This window comes from Xiphophorus hellerii, chromosome 8 (assembly GCF_003331165.1).
Source record: "Xiphophorus hellerii strain 12219 chromosome 8, Xiphophorus_hellerii-4.1, whole genome shotgun sequence".
Taxonomy (NCBI): Eukaryota; Metazoa; Chordata; class Actinopteri; order Cyprinodontiformes; family Poeciliidae; genus Xiphophorus; species Xiphophorus hellerii.
The window spans coordinates 16,367,936-16,386,685 of NC_045679.1; the positions used below are offsets into that span (position 1 = coordinate 16,367,936).

The following is an 18,750-nucleotide window of genomic DNA, read 5'->3' on the forward strand; positions in this document are numbered from 1 at the left end:
AAAGATTTTTTTTTAAACTTTTCAGTCTCCACATGTTGAGATGAAAGGGAATATACAATGGACTCGATTTAACTTGAATTGAGTTAATGAAGTGACTTGTTCATGATTACTGGACAACTAAATAAATACCTTGATAGAGGAAATCAGTGCAGTTCTGCATGAACCACAGCATAAACAAAACCTAGTCCCCTACTCTCAGCTGTAAGCATTATATTTCTCATTATATGGGGCTCCCCTTTTAATGCACATGCATAAAAGCAATCGAAAAAAAGCTATATTTTATTAAATGGTGCTTGCGTTTCCGCCGTCTCAAATTGCTTCCTGGTCAGCTGGCCATACGACCCACATCAGAAACTGCCCAGGGTGGAAGTAGTAGATTAAAGAGGTTTTTTTCTTTAGCATTTTAGCATAACTTGCTGAAGGTTAAGAGAAGGAGAGCAAAGATTTGGAATAGATTTGTTTGCAGTTTGAAGGAATATCAAGCCTTAATAGCTTTTCTAAAAATATTTTGCCTTAACCTTCTCATAGAATAAAGTCCCTTGGCCTGGACAGGACACACTCCCTCACCACCACCAACAGGTTGCTGTGCACTTCTCATCTCTTTACTTATAAGCAACACACATTGAGCTGTTCATAAATATTTCCAGTCATAAAACCAGAAAAAATAAGGATATGGAAACAGACAGCAGTTGACTGCAGGCTAGCAAAGCAGATAATCACACTATTAGCCTGCTGACATCAGCTTGTTAAAGTATCAGTGAGCCTTTGAACATCTGAATGATACGCACATTTACTTAAAACTAATACTGAACTTATTTGTTGTTTATCCAACATTGTTGTTTAAGTCTATTCAATAAAATTTACAAAAAAACCAAAAGGTAACATTATTATAACTGTAGGAATAAATATGCCATATTATTAGAGCAGCAGGTAAAATGTTCATTGTCTTTAATCAAAGTAATTGGACCATGGCATATACATTTCTTGGACTTGTTATTTGAATGTGGTACTATGGTATTTTTGTTTGTGGTGATTAAACTTGAGAATCTTACTGCTCCGTCCCTAGTGAAAACAAAAGAGCCAAAAGGGAAGTGGCAGGAAGGACAAAAGTCAGATTAGATGACAGTCATAAGTTTTGTCACAAGTTATAACTGTTAAATATTAGCTCAGCCTTCTCAAAGTCAATGACATCTGCCACTAATTTTGTTAAATTTATAGAAAGTTGGGCAAACTGAAATGTGTCATTTTTACTCCTTTATTAATTACAAGCTCAAAGAAACAAATCTAATTTTTATTCTTCATTTATTCTCTTACCGAAGCATGCTTAAATTAATTCAGAAAAAAGATTTTTAGTCATGATTGAAGACGACGCAACTGTGTTAAATACCTGTCTCTAATGAATTAATTACCTCATCTGCAAGGAGAGAAAAAAAAACACGTCCTTGTGTGTTCACATTTGCTGCCGTCTAATTTCTTAATTCTGAAGAAAAAAGGCACAAATGTTTTGAGCGCAGCAGAGGCGTAGATTGTCAAAGCCAAGCTTTTTTTGTAATGTAAGCTCTCTCAGGTGCATATAATTAGAGCAAATCAAGCAGGAGCATTTATCTGGAGCAGAAGTTACGCCCTCTCTGTGAGAAAGCACTTGACTGTTCCTTGTGTCAGGATTTGATGCTGCTACTGCAAACACTGAAAAGAACCCTTAATAAAACTTTAAGCCCGCTCAGTGTAGAAAATGTAAATCCAGAATCGGTCGGGCAGAGCCGCAAAAATAAACAGGAAATTATGTATGGCGCTTTAATAACTGAGCTTCCTCTGCCGGCAGATCCATGACAGTAATAACCTCAATCTAACCTGTATTTCTGAAGCAGGCGGCTGCCGGTGGAGAGGGTTTGTCTCCACAGGCCAGATTATGAGTTCACAGCCAGACATGGACAGATGGAGGCAGAGGTTAGTCCTCCCTTCTGTGCTCTGCCACACACACACACACACGCACATCCACGCCCCCCCACACACACACATATTTGGCAAGCACTTTTTCACATGACAATTACCTTACGACCTCTGCCAGCCCACACCCACACACCCTCACGCCCACACGCACACACACTTGGCCAATTACGAACACACTGAAGGAATGATAACAGTCACAGAGGAGCCACTCACACAACCTGTCATGGTGTGCACATACACACTCTACAACGCCTCTAGCTCTGTAAAATATGGCAAGCATCTCTGTTTCTGAAGGGCACAGTGCCCATCTGTAGCTCTAGCACAGAGAAGACAACCAGACTGTCAGAGTATTCCTGTGTTCCGTATTTATTAGATGTTTTTCTTTTACCTTATTTAAACCCTTGCCAAAAAAAAAAGAAACTCTTTCTTTCTGCTGGCTGATGAGGTCTAATCATTGTGCTGATAATGCAAAGTTGCATTTTTATTCCCTCCTAGCATTTCTCAATTAGCGCTCCCATTTATGGTAACTGTGATGACAAGAAAAATACACAGAATGAGGCTGATGATTTTAAAGTCAACTACTTTGCAAGTCTGTATTATGAAGCCTAGGCGCAAATTCAAACTGGAAGACTCTTTTATCCCCACCGGGACCCGTTAATTGAAGCGACCTGCCCACAATCGTCGACCTATCAACGCCGGACCAAGCCACGTCACGTCCAATCACCGACCAAGTCCCAGCTGATAAGGACCTTCATCCATGGTGTCCTTCGCTCTCCAGCCGAGCTCAACCCACCACCACCCCTTCTCCTCCATTCGCCCGGTCCCGAGGCCCGCACCCTTCTTCAACCTCCACCACCAGTGCCGGGCCCCGGGGGATGACGTTCCTAACAGCATCGGGGATGCTCATCTGAAGCCTATCGCTAACGCTGCGATAACCGTTATCCCCAGCCGGGGCCCGAGCGCCAAAGACTTTAAATTCTGTTTGTCAATAAACTCTTCTAATTGTCTTCTCATCTCCGTCTGAGTCTCTCCAGATTGAAATACATATAACTCCCAACATTTAAAATGATATTTTTTCTGCTCAGTCTCATGTCTATGTCGCCTGGCTTATTCTCCTTCAGATTAACTTCAATACACACAGAGGCTCTCAAAAGGTGTATGGACTCTGTGTAGAGTGCCAGGTTTTGTGATGTAAAAAAAATTGCAATAAATTATTTTAAAAGATTTATGATATAATATCACAATTTGTTCCGTAAGATTTCTAAGAAAATAAAAAATAAATCTATTAGGTGGGGAATGCAAAAAATAAAAAGGTTCAAAAGATTGGTTGCGTAAGTTTACATGCTCTTTAAATTGTCAAAATACTTGTCTGAGGTAGTTTCTGATTTACTTTCAGCAATCATTTTTCTTGAATTTATACCTACCACCTAGAAGGCAGAAACTAAAGATAAGACGGACATCATTGTTGAAGTGTTTCCGTCAGGTAAAAGATTTGAAAAGTTCCATATTTTTAGTTATACAACATGGCTCAATAAAGCCAGTCTTTGATAATCAGAAAAAAGGTGGGACATTATAAAATAATGAACATTATTTCTTTAGTTGTGTACTACATGTTCTTATGTTTTGTCACTTTACAACCGCTGTCTTAAACTTAAAGACGTGCAAATTCGTGAAATGGAAAGGATTCATCCATCCAATGTCTATATTTGCTTATTTGTGCAGTTTTGTTTGTGTGTGAGTGGAAGAGGTGAACATCTGTGACTTTCTCCCCAAGTCACAGAGAAAGTCGCAGATTTTTCCAGACTCTCCAAGGTTCTCAATCAACTTCTTCCTCTTCAAGAAGAATAAAAGAAACTCCACAACATAATGCTGTCACCACCATGTAACATGATGGTCTTGATGGTTCAGGGTGATGTGCAGTGATTTGGGAAAGACAAAAAGATTAGATTTGGTCTCATCTGACCAGAAACCATTTGTGCTGAGTCCCTGACTTGGCTTGTGGCAAATGTCAAATGCACCTACTTGTAGCCCAAAGTACCACACTCTACATGTTCTCTAATTTGGTAACTTTTAAATGACCTATTATGTAAAAACCACATAAAACCCCCATTGAAACGTACTGATGTTTATGGCTTTAACACAACAAAATATAAGAAATGTCAAAGCAAATACAAAATAGTAAAGCTGAATTCTTAGCTGTATGAGTGCTCCACAAAGATCTTAAAATATGTGATAGATCACACTTTAATTGGGAAACACCTGCTACACATGGCTTATTGAATGGCTCTCTAACTCTTCCTGCATTCACCTATATCACATGCTGTTTCAGTGGCACATAGGAGAACCACCAGCAGTGTTATCAAAGTCATCAGCTCTTAGTTTTCTGTGATTGAATCTCCTGAATAGGTGATATTTCACCCACACTCTTTCTCCTGCTGTTCGTTTTATTCATCCATTGTTAAGGAGCAAATTTGCAGGCTTATAAAACAAACTGTCACCTCATTGCTCAAGGATCAAACAGATGCTTTTATAAAGATTTGTGAATTAAAAAGGAAGAATAATTTGGATTTCATAAACTGTGAACTCAGTGTTAGGGTTGCCGTGGCTGCAAAGTAGTTTATGTGTTGCTCATTGACGAGGGCGCATAAACAAGGAAGTGCATCTGCAAATTTAATGACTGCTTAAATTTGGCGGACTAAAAAGCTCCTTCGACAACAAAAGACATTCCAAAGAGTAAATAAACCAAAGAACTTTACACCTGAAAATATAGCTGTTTGCACCATTAAGCAGATTAAGAAACTGCTGCAAGAAAACAAGCAATATATATATACAGACAGGACAATCAGTAGAAAGTTTACCAAGTTTCACCATGCAAAGTGATTATGAAGCTAAAAAAAAGTAAAAGAAAAATCATTAAATCTCACCATTAAAAAACGGCAATAATTTTTAGAGAATAAAATTATGCTGCAGTAAAACATCAAAAATATTTTAAAGATTTTTACACATCTTTTCCATGGGTGTCAGTGAATGTGGAACATGAAGAACAAAGGATGAGGAAGCCTTACACTCCATTTAGATCCAGAGTTGTGACTCAAGCCGGGGTGTTTAGGTAGAGTTCAGTTAATGAGTCATCTTTAAATGTGAAAGTCGCACCACAGGAAAGGACAGAGACTGGGCAGCTGCTATAGCGACTGGGAAAAATAATTTGGGTTTTGCACCAAAACAGAGAGGAAGGTGTCCAAGTTGTGACCTGAAAGTACTTGTTTCAGATTTTAGTAAGTTCCAACAAAATTGGAGAATTGAAACTGCATTTTTGTCTGCCAGCTGATGGATGAGAGAAGACCATCTGCAGTGATGGATGCTGTCAGATTTTTAAAATGAAGTAGACTGAAGCTGTTAAAATGTTGGTTTTGCAAAAAGCAGGCACAGAAGAGAACCTTTAACAGGCTTTGTGTTATACAGTATAACCTGTAGCCTAAGGAGTGCAAATGCAGTAAATGCATCAAGATAAACAGTGCCCTCCACAAATATTATTATACAATATAAGTAATGTGTGAATAAACCTTTAAATAAATCAGTCTTTTTAAGGAGTATAATCTCATATTTTTACACAGATCTCTAACAGTGGAGATTGACCTTCTTTACCATCTAAACTTGAATCCTTTCCAGTCTCGTCACATTTTACAGGTGTTTCAAGCTTGTTAATTACTGCTCTAACTACAGAAATGAGGAAGTTTTTCCAGATTCTCTGGCCCTTCCCCTGCATATTAGTTGTTAAAATTCACATGTTAAAGTTCAAGTCTGACTTGTTTGGAAGAGTATTGAAGAGATGCCACAACTCTTCAAAAACTCTTCAAAGAAAGATAATAAAACTAAAGTACGGATGCCTGGCCATAAAAAGAGCAATATGTTTGGTCACAAAAACCTCTAGCAAAGTGTGAAATGTGCATCCATCTGTTTGACAGTTAAAGCTTGTTTTACGATGGTCCATACGTGAGAGAACAATTCAAAACACAGGAAAGAAAATCAACAATTAAATGGTAAAAAAAAAAAAAAAGGCCTACAAATACGTCCTTTAAATCATTGCTGCTAAATGTGGTTCTACAAGCTGTCGAGTTGCAGGGTGTACTTAGTTTTTTTACTCACTGCTTTTCCTCTTTGGCTTTATTTTTATTTAATACTGCCAGCATGTAATCTGTGTGTATTTTTGTACCCTTGAATTTTAAATCAGTTCAGTACCTGGTAAAACCAGAGCCTTTTTTCATTATGTCCTGATACACAAAACCTGAGAATTGAAGCCTCTGTGTGTATTGAGGATGGATTTTCTTTTTTTCTATATCTACTGAATTAGTGTTTGTTTTCTACTCATAAAATCCTTCAAGTTAAGCTTTGGAAATGTGTAAATTTCTAGAAACCCATGCAAATCTCTGGAAAAATCACCGGCTTACGTCCTCATTTCATATTCGTTATTACCTAAAATGTACATTTCCACAGGTTAACCAGATAAGAAGCTAAAAATGCTACATTGCAGAAGGCTAAATGGGTTGTTATTTGGTTCTACTGGACATGTTTTTGGTTGGTGTGATGTGGCGGCTGGCTGCAGACAGCCATGAGTCTGTGACTAAGACCTTATCATAGTTGACTCAGACACGTTTTTCAGCTCTTTGTCTCAAAGGGGAGGACCGGTTTTATCAAGTGATACTGCTTGTTATAACCATTTACAAGGTCAAAATAGCTGGACATTTGAAAGTCTTTATACTGGTCTCTATTTGTTTCTTTTGTTCTCTGTTGGGTGCTCATTTTAACAGTTTTTTCCTATGGCAAATTAAAAGCAGATTTGAAGAAGTCCCCAAAAATACTATATTTTTAACTGTGGTCAGTTTCAAAGAACTTTAGTCATGATTCTTCAATAAATTACTGAATAACAAAACCTACAAAAATACATCTTTGATACTATTTTGGCTGGACATGCAAGAAGTGTCTGGAAGAAAAGATAAAAGTAGTGAATTGAAATCAGTCTACAGTTTTGTGTTTAAAAACCTCATTGCAGAGCAAGCTTAAAGCGGAAATCCAGATCCTGTAAATGTATGTTAGTTAGTATCAGTGTCTTTTTCCTGCAAAAAGCAGCTAAGGCTTGATTAAAAAGTCCTTCAGATTCTACAGCAGCCATTCACTCCTCACGCTGAGCGTAATTTAAGGTTGATACAGAAAGATTTGCTAAGTTCAAGTCAGCTAAAAAAACACCAATGTTCATTTGGATGTTTTCTAAATAATATGAACACTACTCAGTAAAGAACTAACTCTCATAAATTTGGGTGTAAAACCCACATTTTGACGCACAATGCAGACTCTTATTGTAAGCATAATCCTCAACCACAAACACCAACGGTACAGAAATGGCAAAAAAAAGAGAAAAAAATATTTCCTTATTGTGAGTTGACAAAATTGAGACGAGTTCTCATTTGAGATTTTGAGATGGGATTACTAAATTTGTAAATGTGAATGCACATTTACTATTGTAAAGTATAAAAATGTGAAACGATTTCTTTTAGTTTGACTATATCAATAGCATTAGCTTAAGTAAACCACAGATTCCTATACCATTGCTAATAGTCTGTACAATATTTAATGTAATCAGTTCTGATATGCTGTCAGAAGAAAAAAAGAGATCATTTAATTTAGTTATTTTCACTTTATAAAGACAAAAGATTCTTTAGTTTCTTTCTCCTTTAATTTACACCAGGGACAGACTGTTTTCAATGCAAAAAGGCTGCACTGCATGACGAGTTCATTCATTTGAACTATAATTATTAATCTCCAGATGCAAGGCACATTAAGGTGGCATGGTTTTACACAACTTGTATTAGAGAAATATTTTACAAAAATTTCTAGGGATACAACTCTCGAAGGAAGGACAAACTCTTCCTTCTATGACATTCACACACTCTTTAGTAAATCCTTTTGTTCTAATTTTTCCGTCTTATGAAAATTACTGGCTGCTTTCAGAAGACGGGAAAGATTTCCCACAATTTCCATGTAGCAAACAACGCTGGTCTTTGAGAATCCAACACTTCCGGCACAAAATATAAGTACATGAAAGGGAAAACGACAAAGCGATTTTCTTATCAGCAGAGTCTTAGGAGCAGATCTCTCCTTGTGTGAGCATTAAGTAACCTTTAGTGCCTTGGTAGTGTTATTTATTACTTTATTGATTGTTAGATTCTATAAAAGCATATCAACATCAGAGGTCTGGCATAAAAACCACTGGCGAGCCGCCATGCATTGCAATGGGTTATTCAAATTATATTACTGGATTAACCTGTGTGTTTTTTGCAATCATTACAGAATAGAAACAAGCCAATAAGCATTCAAGATGCCAAGATAGTTGAATTTTTTGTATACTGAGTTTTGAAGATACTGTGAAGCAGTTCTGTTTGAAGCTGTAAAGAGGTCCAATTATCCTGCACTGTGACTTTTGTCCAATCATTTATATTATTATTGTTGGTCAGCTCTCTAGTGCAAAAATGCAATGAACAACTTTCACACAATGGTGGTACTAAAGGATAAATAAGAATTGTTTTATATTTACCGACCCATTAAAATGAGAAGTCTGTTTTTGTTCATGTCATGATGCACAACATTGTTTCTGCATGTGGATGCAAATTTATTAGATGTTAATTGATACCATTGTGAGATTACTATAAATCTATCCATTTTATATGCTAGTTTATGCATGTGTGTCCACAGCAGCCTGTTCATTTGTGTGTGGGCGCGTGTGTGTGTGTGTGTGTGTGTGTGTGTGCATTCATATTTATGTCCCCCTGTCCAAAATATGTCACTTTCTCTCCGGCTGCGCTGGCAACACGCTGATGACTCAGCCCATTCAACACATTAATCCTGTTTCTTCGCAAACTGTACTCAGCCCACGTTGAGTTTTTAATATGCTGCATATATTTCAGACCATCTGATTTCAGGAAAGCAAGTCCATGTGAGCTGAACTTGATGTCTTAAGGCTTTTCGTTAGGAGCCATTACAGTGCTGCGGTGGCAAGAGCTGAGAAAAAAAAAAAGAGGTAATACTGGGTCAAAGTTGCACATACTGTCAAATCTATCTCAGAGTCATGATCTCTCAACCTGTATCGACATTTACACAACTGCATCGAATACAACACATAACTAGGCATTTGCATAAACTTTCATAGTCTCACTTTAATATAAATGAATACAAAGAAATTTGAAAATGAACCACTGAAAAATGGGAAGTTAGCAAAACAGACACACAGTGAGTTTCTAGTCATGGACACCAGTGATAAAGTTAGAGCAAAGGGAAGTGACTGAAAGACTTATCCTGCTTTACTGTGTATACATTACTTTGTTTTATAACTTACCATAAAAAATATTTCATAACATCCCTAACAGTCATTATTTCTGCTATTCAATTGGCCTAACAGAGAATTTAAAAACTGCTTTCAAAGCCACACCACCACTCATAAATAATAATATCACACTTTAATTATAGTCTTCAGTAAGAATCCAGAGGTGTTAATGTGAATTTTTTGCACTTGAAAAAAATATATCTCACAGACTAACGGATGAATCCTGATGAAAGAGGGCAAATTAATTTTATTGAGCTAGACTGGGCATAATTTTCATGTATAAAAATCTCAATTCACAAGTTCTTAAGGTCATACTTCAGTTATCGGTACACTACTGTAATGTTAATTATATTGTAGTGTTCAGTTTTCTAGTCTTTTTAAGCTCTGGACAGATATCAAGTATGATTTGTCCTAAATCGATAAATATGTACCAGCAGGAAGTTGCTTAGAGTTATGTTTGTTTTGATCAGACGTTATAATGCCTCACATTTCATAAGAGTAAACCAGCCCAAGATGGGATCAGAACCACGATAGCAATAGTGTATAATATGAAAGTTTTAGAAGTCAAAATAGAATAAAATGAGGGATCTTAGCATTTGGCCGTTATCCCTTAATCGATTAAAATAATTAGCTCAACTAAAAGATACTAACTGATGCACAATGTTTAGGTGCAAAATGATTTGCTTTTGGTTACAAAAGTAGATTGGGGCAAAAATGTAACACATGAGTATCAAAGAGTGAAGGAGCAGATTATTATAGGGTTTGTTTTGTTGTTGATATTTGTAGTTTTTCTTCTAATGTTTTATTGAGATTCTAGTGCAGATGTGGCGTTACTCTTCGATTTACAGGTCAGATTTAGTTACACGTCAACATTGTCCACATATTGAAAAATAAAACAGGTTATTTATCTGTGTGCCTAAATTACATTTAAGTTTCTTTAATTAAGTACAAGTTTAAATCATTAGATTTCCAATGTAAATTGCATTATTTTAGGGCCTGTTGGAGTTATTATACATCTTATTGCCAACAATCCTTTATTTTGTGTAAAATTCTGCAGTCCAATTTTGCACCATTTTGTAATGAGTGTTAAGTAACATCATGTTACCACCCAAGCAATTAAGCCTTCTAAGAATTTTCCAGACGGACATCAGTCTTCGCCTTTTCACACAGAAATCTGCACTGCTTTAATTTTCATTTATGACTCAAAACATGAAACAGCCTGCTAATTATTCACACAGCGACAGCTGTTGCCGTTCTGTCAAATCTGCATAAATCAGCCAGTCGTTTCTGAATGGAAGAGCGTCTCTGTCGCAGGAATTAACTCACGCAATTTGTGAGTGGATATGGCATCGATTAGCAACAACAATCATTAATTTGCTGCAACTGGTTCCTCTAGATATTCGTTCTGAAAACCTCTTTGGTCTTCATAAACAGAAAACATTGAATAGTAGTTGACGTAACCTCTCACAGGAGCTGATGTACATGTTGTATTATTAAAAGCTCTTTACATCTGTCTGGTCTGAAATTACTCACAAGATGTATATGAGAGCCACATTTTTAAGAGAAGCTCAGATTTCTAACACTAACTGAAACAACAGCTGATCATGAAATGCATGGAGATTATTAAGACATATTCTGCTGCACTTGAAAGACAGCAAGGCACCTTCACAAAACCAGGAGATATCAGATAAAGTTAGAGAAAAAAGGAAAACCTCATGAAGGAGACAAAAACAAAAACTGAAGGAAAGAGAAGCAAATACAGCAAACAGATGTTCAGGTGTGAAGCTTCCTAAGTCTTGATAAAACACTGATATTCCCCATGTTACGACTGATTCTAATTTGGAGAAAATCCAGCATCTTCTTAATTAACAATTACCAAATCCTGTTCACACCCTAAGTGCTATTTAAGGCGCTTAATGGGAGTTATAAAGAAAAGCCTGTGAGATTTTACAAAATAAGTGAAGCAGTCTTGTTATCATCACTGAAAGAAGACGGTGTGTGTCTGCGGGATTGTGCAAATGTGTAGGTGTCTGTGTGTAAGTGAGCACCTGTTATTTTTTCCAAAGCATTTATGTTTCTTTAGGAAACAGAAATGTTTCCTAAAGAAACATTTATGCAAATACAAGCACAGCCTGTAGTAGTAACACCTGTTTTTAGTTCAACTTTTCAGATAAGCTCAGGTTGAGTGTCATGAATCTTAATTCTTCTGATATTTTATATAGAGATGTTTGAAGAAATTAGCGAGTCAGAAACTGAAAAATCCTATCCTTTTCTGATACGTGAACATACCATGCTTAAAGGCTCGCAGATTGCACTAACACAACTCCTTTCCAATAAGGACTACTGAGCAAAGAAGAGTCAAAGTTAGCTATTTTGGTATAGGTGGACTGATTAAAGATGTAACTGTGATATAGACATGTTCAGCCATGTCTGTGGTTTATTCAAACTTTAAGATAAAAAAAAAATACAACAAAGTTGCTCTGCTTTATCCTTTGAAAAGTCAAAACAAGTGTAAAGGTCCATATTCTATAGACAGGGAAAGTTGTGTTTACAGGTAGCAATGCTAATCATGCAAAGCTTAACATTATTAGCAGTAGAATAAAAAGTCTAATTCATATATAATTTATTTACTATTTTAAAATATGAGTCAAAGCCACTTTTAAAGAGACTATTAGAGAAAATTAATGGACACTGAAGTTTGAACAACGATAATCATAGTTCTTACAAAAAACTGTGAACTCAGCTGCAAAACTCTGATAGGTGTTATTATTTGTCCAATGTAAAACATAATTCTTTGTATGTGAGCTTACCCTTATAAAAACTTTTCCGCTGCTACTAAATGTGTAATAGTATAAAGTGCTTTGGGAATTTAACTGGAAAAGCTCTATGTAAGCTTAGTCCATTTATAAGTAGTAGATTTGCAGTCGGTGAGCTTTAACAGTAATCATTTCAACAACCAACTTTGTACTTAGAAATATGTACTTTTTAATAACCTAAACATTACCGTAGGTTTTGAAACAACAAAGCTCAAACAATATAAGATTACAATAAATTTTTCCAACAGCAAAAAATTTCCATAAACCCAAGACATGGGGAAAAAAAAAAAGTCCTTCACACCAATCTTCTGGTTACGTCTTTATTGTCTGAATGAATAAACAGACAAATAAAATCACACTTTTTGAAAGCAGTGACACAACTGCAGCAGCTCCGAATCAATAGCCATAAAATGTAATAGAATTGTCTCAGTTATTATCAAGTTTACTGGACCTCAAAGAGAGTCATAATCAATATTTTCGGCAGCCATTAGCAGCGCGTAAATTGGTGAGGTAATGCTAAAATTTTGCCCTCCTACATACTCGTTTTATGGCTTCAGGTAATGAAGTTTTTGCTCTCAAAATCAAATCGCTACCTCCTCCTCTCGCCACACTGACTCATTGTGTTATTATGATAGTTAGTAGCCCGTGTGGATCTTTCAAAATCAATAAGTACGACAAAATATATTATTCAGGGAGGCCATTGTGTACCACTGCAGGACGGTGCACTTATTTGTACGTAAGTACAGCTTGATGCAAATATAACTCTCTGCTGCTCATTTGTACAGAGTAAAGGGCTCTCCCTGCAGCAGCAGTTAGAACATTTGGCAAATACTTACTGCAGCCCCTGAGAGGCCTTTTCACATCAAGTCAGCTTATTAGGTAACTGATGCTTCAACCTCTCAAACCAATATACCTGTTTTCCCCTCCTGGCTGTTGTTCTGCAAAACCAAGCCCATTATAATCCCTCTCCTTTCCCCCCGTCTCCCACTGTCTTCCTGTGGCTCGGTCGATATGTTGGACAGCCATACACGTGCGCAGGGAGATAATGCAAATGTCTCTATAAATAGGGACAATAATGCTGACAGTAGCACTCTCCAAAGTGAGATATCGCAGTGTAATTTTCACTAACACGCACCAGCACAAATCCAGGTATCCGGTAAACAGTAGCAAGGGGAGAGAAAAAAACCCCCAACTCTGTCGCTCTGTGCTTCATCACAGCGATACTCCTGAAGCAGCACAAAAATGCTTGAGTTTGCAAACCAAACACATTTCACATTTATGCTATATGAGGCTCAAAAACAGGAGCGCGCCACAGAAAACAGATCAATGTCTCCAGAACATCTTGAACAAACAGCACAGCAACTCCGATCTGCAGCCGACTAAATAACCTGAATATTGACTTTGCTATATGTTAGCCTCTGCGGCTCATGTAGTGTATTATGTTCAGGCACACTTTAATGCTTAGATCCATTTGGCACTCAAGCGGCTCACATCCCTGGCATGCACCTCCATATTATATTTTTTTGCAGCCAGTTTTTCATAAAAACCTTCTAAAACCACAATATACGTAGTTGTATCCCATGCAATATTTCCCCAGTCTATATAAGCAAGTGCAGTGTAATAAAGAGCAGCCATCAAATTATGCCTCATGTACAAGCTTCTAACCCAAACTTTGAGAGCACAATAGAAGCTGAGGTAAAGACCGATGGGATGAAAAAATAATTGAGACGGATAGAGCAGAGCTGCGAGCCTCATCCTTCATCTCTGTCACACTTTTTTCTTTCCCATCCCTTGCTTTCTCACCTTTCAGCTCATGATGAATGACATCAGAGAAGTCGGGCTCCTCGCCCCACCAGAAGATCCACAACTCCCTGGCATCGGGCTTGATCTTGCGTCGCCACACACACAGCAGGTTGGCCTGCACGCAGTGCATGAAGCTGCGCAGAACCGGGTCATCCTGGGCCGGGGCCGAGATCACGGGCCCGTACTCCCCGCCGCTGCAGAAGCTGTAGCGGCGCCATTTGATGCCCGTCAGCTCCGCCTGGAAGAGGAGAGTAATGATTAAAGCATTGCAGCAGTGAATGTTTAGGTATTCAACAAGCTAAAAATTAGTTCTTGTTAGGCAATGTTATCACTACAGTCTGTTCAGAATAATTTTTGCTTGTAGCTGTGCGCTTGTGTGTGGTGTTGCTATTATAAACAGAAAGATGCCCCAAGTCAGCTTGAGCACAGTTACCAGACACACACAGAACAATAAAGCCTTATATAAGACATCTTGCTTTAAGTAAACCTTATTTTTCCAACAAGTAGTCAATGAAATGGTACTGAAAAAAAACTCCAGTGTAAAATCTTTTAAAATATTCAAATTTTACACAATAATATCCCTTTGAGTTTGACACTAAACGTTTACCGGTGATCAAAATATGTAGGCCATGGTGCAATGAGGTTATAATTAATAAAATGTCAGATGTCACAGATAAGTATACAAAAAAGCTGAAGTTTTCAATATTAAACCAACTGGTTGTCATTGAGAACATGACGTCACTGGTGCTGACAAGAGACAAAGCAGTGTTATGACACATGCTGTGCATGGATGTTGCTGACAGAGCATACTCCAGCACTTCTCTAAACTATAAGACTGTATGGGTGAAAGTGACTACAGAGCAGCAAGCGCTGCATGAAAAATGGGACTTTCGTCAGGATGCGGCCATCTATATTGCCATGGAAGTTCAGCGAAACAGCTGTGCCCATCAATCAGTCAGTGAAACGATTTCTGCAGGTTTTCATCGATAGCAAAAAACACCTGCTAGTGTGGACTGTTAGGTAGAAAGTAATTAAAGCTTAATTTCTATGTCACTGATGTGTGTTGCACTTTAAAGGCTCTAAATAAGACACCAACTTCATATTATTAGCAATTATTACACTTATAATACTGTACAACACAGCTGGGCAAGTCTCATTGTCACAGACCTTCCATATCAGCAATATAAACATTCTGCAGGGCAAAACTGATCAATCGATTTTCCAAAATCAGGGGCTGCTCATTGGCTGGATGATGCCCTGGGCAGTGAGCCACATGGCAGAATGACTGACACTTTGAGTTCTTCTTTGGTTCATTTGCTGCCAGGCTAATGTACAAAGCACTAATGAATTCATTATTATCTCCAGAAGTTTTCACCTTTCCAAACATTTGTCCACAACTTTTACAAAAATGTTACTTTCCTCACAACATTCTACTGCAACAAAATGAACTTATCACAAGGACACAACAGCTTAGGAGCAACACAAGGTTGTTGTAAAAAAAAAGAAATAGGAGAAAAGGAACATCAGCCATCTAGTTATTGTTTATCAGATGCTTAAGAGGGAAGTTTTATTATTGTATGTAAATACTCCATAAAGTGTAGCAGGAAACTGAAACCGAGCCAGATGCTGTCATGTGTAGATACACTTGTAATGAACATTCCTCCGTTGCGTTTGTGTATGCTTCCTAAGGGGCAGGATAACAGTTTCTAAGCATGCTGTGAAGATCTTTAGAAATGTGGACTCCAGAAAGAAAGCATCAGATCTCTTTATAAACACACACATCTAACATCAGGACAGCCCTGAGACACAGCTGCTGCAAATACAAAGATCAATTTATACACTTGGTTGCATAGCAGTGAAGAGAAGTATTAGGGAATTATGGGAAGGATTTCTGGACGTATCATAACACATATCATACAGTTTGGAAAGACCAACCTTAAGCACTAGGCATTCCTGAAAGTTCCTGAAAAATATCTAATAATTTAAAGATTGTTGTGGCTATGCAATTCTTTCTGTGAGAATAAACCAGCTACCTCACACAGCACTGGGGTTAGGTTTCTTCAAAAGAAATAGGACTTCTTAAGTGAAGTGATGAAATTATGAACAGTTCATAATTTCAGTTTTTGCTCCAAACCTTCAGATTTTAGCTATAAATCCACACAGCATACACCCAAATCAAAGAAGAACTTTGTGAGAGGACAATTATTGTCTAGGAATGACCTATAGGCATTTAGTTTGGTGCTAAATTTTACCAGAAACCTGTGATATCACCTGCAGATGGCTTAGAGATGTCCTTATAATCTGAGGTATTCAGACAACTTTTGCCAGGCAGCAAGTGCAAATGTTGCTAAGTCTAGATGTGGGATGCTGATAAGTTTATGAGTGTGCAAATGCAACCAGGCCACTTCAGCTTTTTCATTCCGTTGTTTCTCACGGATGTCTCTTTTTTTAGTAGAACTGTACATCTCAAATGTCACATTATATATATATAAAACATTTTCAGTGATTTATCTTTTACATTTTTTTGTATTAAAAAACAACAGATTTTTCAAAGGTTTACAAGACTAAGTGTCTTGTAAATCCATTATCTGATTTTAGTGTGAAGTCTGCTTTTTCTTTTTTTTTTTACATATTGTGCTTTCAGATAAAAATGCTGATCAGACAGAGCTTGTTTCCATCAATAACTCCACAGTCGCTGTCAGCTTTTGCCCTCTTCCTGTTTACATGACTACAAGGCTTGTGAAAATGTTTAAGATCAGTCAGTGTCTCGCTGATAAGCTGTTAGAACCTCGCACATGGCATCGCTTCACTTGAGGAAGACTAAATAGTGTAATAGCTGCAGAGGGAGAGGAGGAGAGAGACAGTAAGGCATAAAAATGGATATGAGAGGAACAGCTGAGTGAAGTCAAGCTGAAGAACCAGCATGTTGACTCATGAAGGAGGAAGAAACAATACTATCTGGATACTGTTTGTGTTGCTTTTACCAGTAAAGGATCCAAGTTACAAATTTGCATATGCTCATCAAAGCTAATATTTATGTAAAATTTTGACTTTTAGAAACCTCTGATTCCTTTTCCAGGGGGGAATGACTATACGTAATACATATTGCACACGGCTGAGGTTTCTGTGGATTTTCTCTAATCCACACATTGTCAAAATTATACATGCATGCTCAAATAAATACAAACATCCCCCTGTAATATTTGGTTTCATGTCACGTAGCAAATTGCAGAGAAACCTCATGGCATCTGTAGCCATCAGCCAGGTTCTTGCAAAATTCTGGATAAACATTTGACAGCTTTTCTTGTCAGAACTTGGTAGATCTCTCCTCCATTTGTTACTTTCCTGGTATTCATTATTGGTTTTCAATGCAAGGTCCATAAATTTTGCAAAAGTAACACATCTGTGTTGAATAAGACACATGATGCTACCAACAAGACGCTACAATAAAACTTTTCTCCAGAGAGTGACTGCACTTTGAAACTAAGTGACATTTAAGAAAGTATTATTAGGAGTGTATGAAAAGTTTTAAAACTGTGAAAAATACAAAGAAAAAACATAAAATTCCAACATGTGCACCCAGCTCTTAATTTTAAAAATCACTGAAGTTATATTTGAATCTGGAAAACAAAGAATTAAAATTCATCAGAAAAATTTTATATGGATTTAATGCCGTTGATAAACATGGAAGTAGATGTCTTGCTACAAATGTATTTTTTTCTGTTTAATCAGAAACAGATGCCTACACCATTTTTTTCCATGAAAACACTCTTGATCCTTCTGTGCCTTGGAAACTTTTTACTATTTTTGTTTGTGTCTTTGTGTGTGCAACTGTGCATGAATGAGTGCGGTTCACAAAAGGCATTGCAGAGCAGGAAAGAGATTTGGCATGCAGGGGCGGGGGAGAAGTGGAGGGGCCGGGGTCTCTCAACACTTTGCACTGCCCTCCTCTTCTCCCCTGTGTCCACCCAGCTGTGAGGATCGTGTTTGGCACACTAGCCTGGGCACCGAGCCATCCGACGACAACCGAGAACAGAAAAATACTGACCCATTTTCACACTAGGACAGGTAGAAAGAGGCAGCTCAAAGGAAAACAAAGCCTGCAGAGTGTTTGAGTGGATGAAGAAAAGCCCGCTACTCAGGTTTGATGATTGTGGAGGAAGGCACTAAGCATGATTATGTCAATTTAAGTGCAAAAAAAAATAAAAGATCTGCATGAAACATTTGATTTCTACAGATCTAACCTTCAATTGAGCATCCTAAAGGTGAGCACACACTAAGCCGTTAGCATGACCCTTATGAGCATCCAAACAGTAGAGTGCACCCATAATTACAAGGATGTCCCTCCTGTAATGACAGCATGTGTAATGAAAGACATAAACATTGGCGCTGTGATAAGCCAAGCACTAAAATTAGCCATGACAAGGTCAAGGATGCTGTTTGTCCCAAAGCAAAGAGAAAGACATCTGCTTGCACTGCCTCGTCACTCCCAGTCAATGTCAAAAGTTCCTCCAGTGTTTGGCGCAGCTGTCTGCCAACCACTGAATGCTAAGGCAAAGACAGGGGTTGAGGGGGGCAAGCAAGACATCAGGAAATATATTCACAGCTAAGGCACACCAGTTGTGTTAAAAAGCAAAACAAGCTCTCCTTCGAACTCATTGATAAATGGGCCTCTCCAGACATGTAAGACAGAAAATTACTCATCTCGGAAACATTTTTACTCTCTCTCCTGCGAAACGGGAAGAGATGAGAGAGGAGCTGTGCTCGTTTCAGCTAGATTCCAACATCAGTCGGATGATGATGAGA

The 18,750-nt window shown here is 37.7% G+C and overlaps 1 protein-coding gene across 2 annotated transcripts in view; it reads right to left on the reverse strand.

The window, feature by feature from the left end:
• The window catches only part of LOC116724225 (mediator of RNA polymerase II transcription subunit 13-like), a 94,745-nt gene that overhangs the window by 57,369 nt on the left and 18,626 nt on the right, over positions 1-18,750 (reverse strand). For both annotated transcript variants that reach the window (XM_032569725.1, XM_032569724.1), the window contains exon 2: positions 13,945-14,182. In XM_032569725.1, the coding sequence (XP_032425616.1) occupies positions 13,945-14,182 (238 nt within the window). The remainder of the gene's footprint in view (positions 1-13,944; positions 14,183-18,750) is intronic.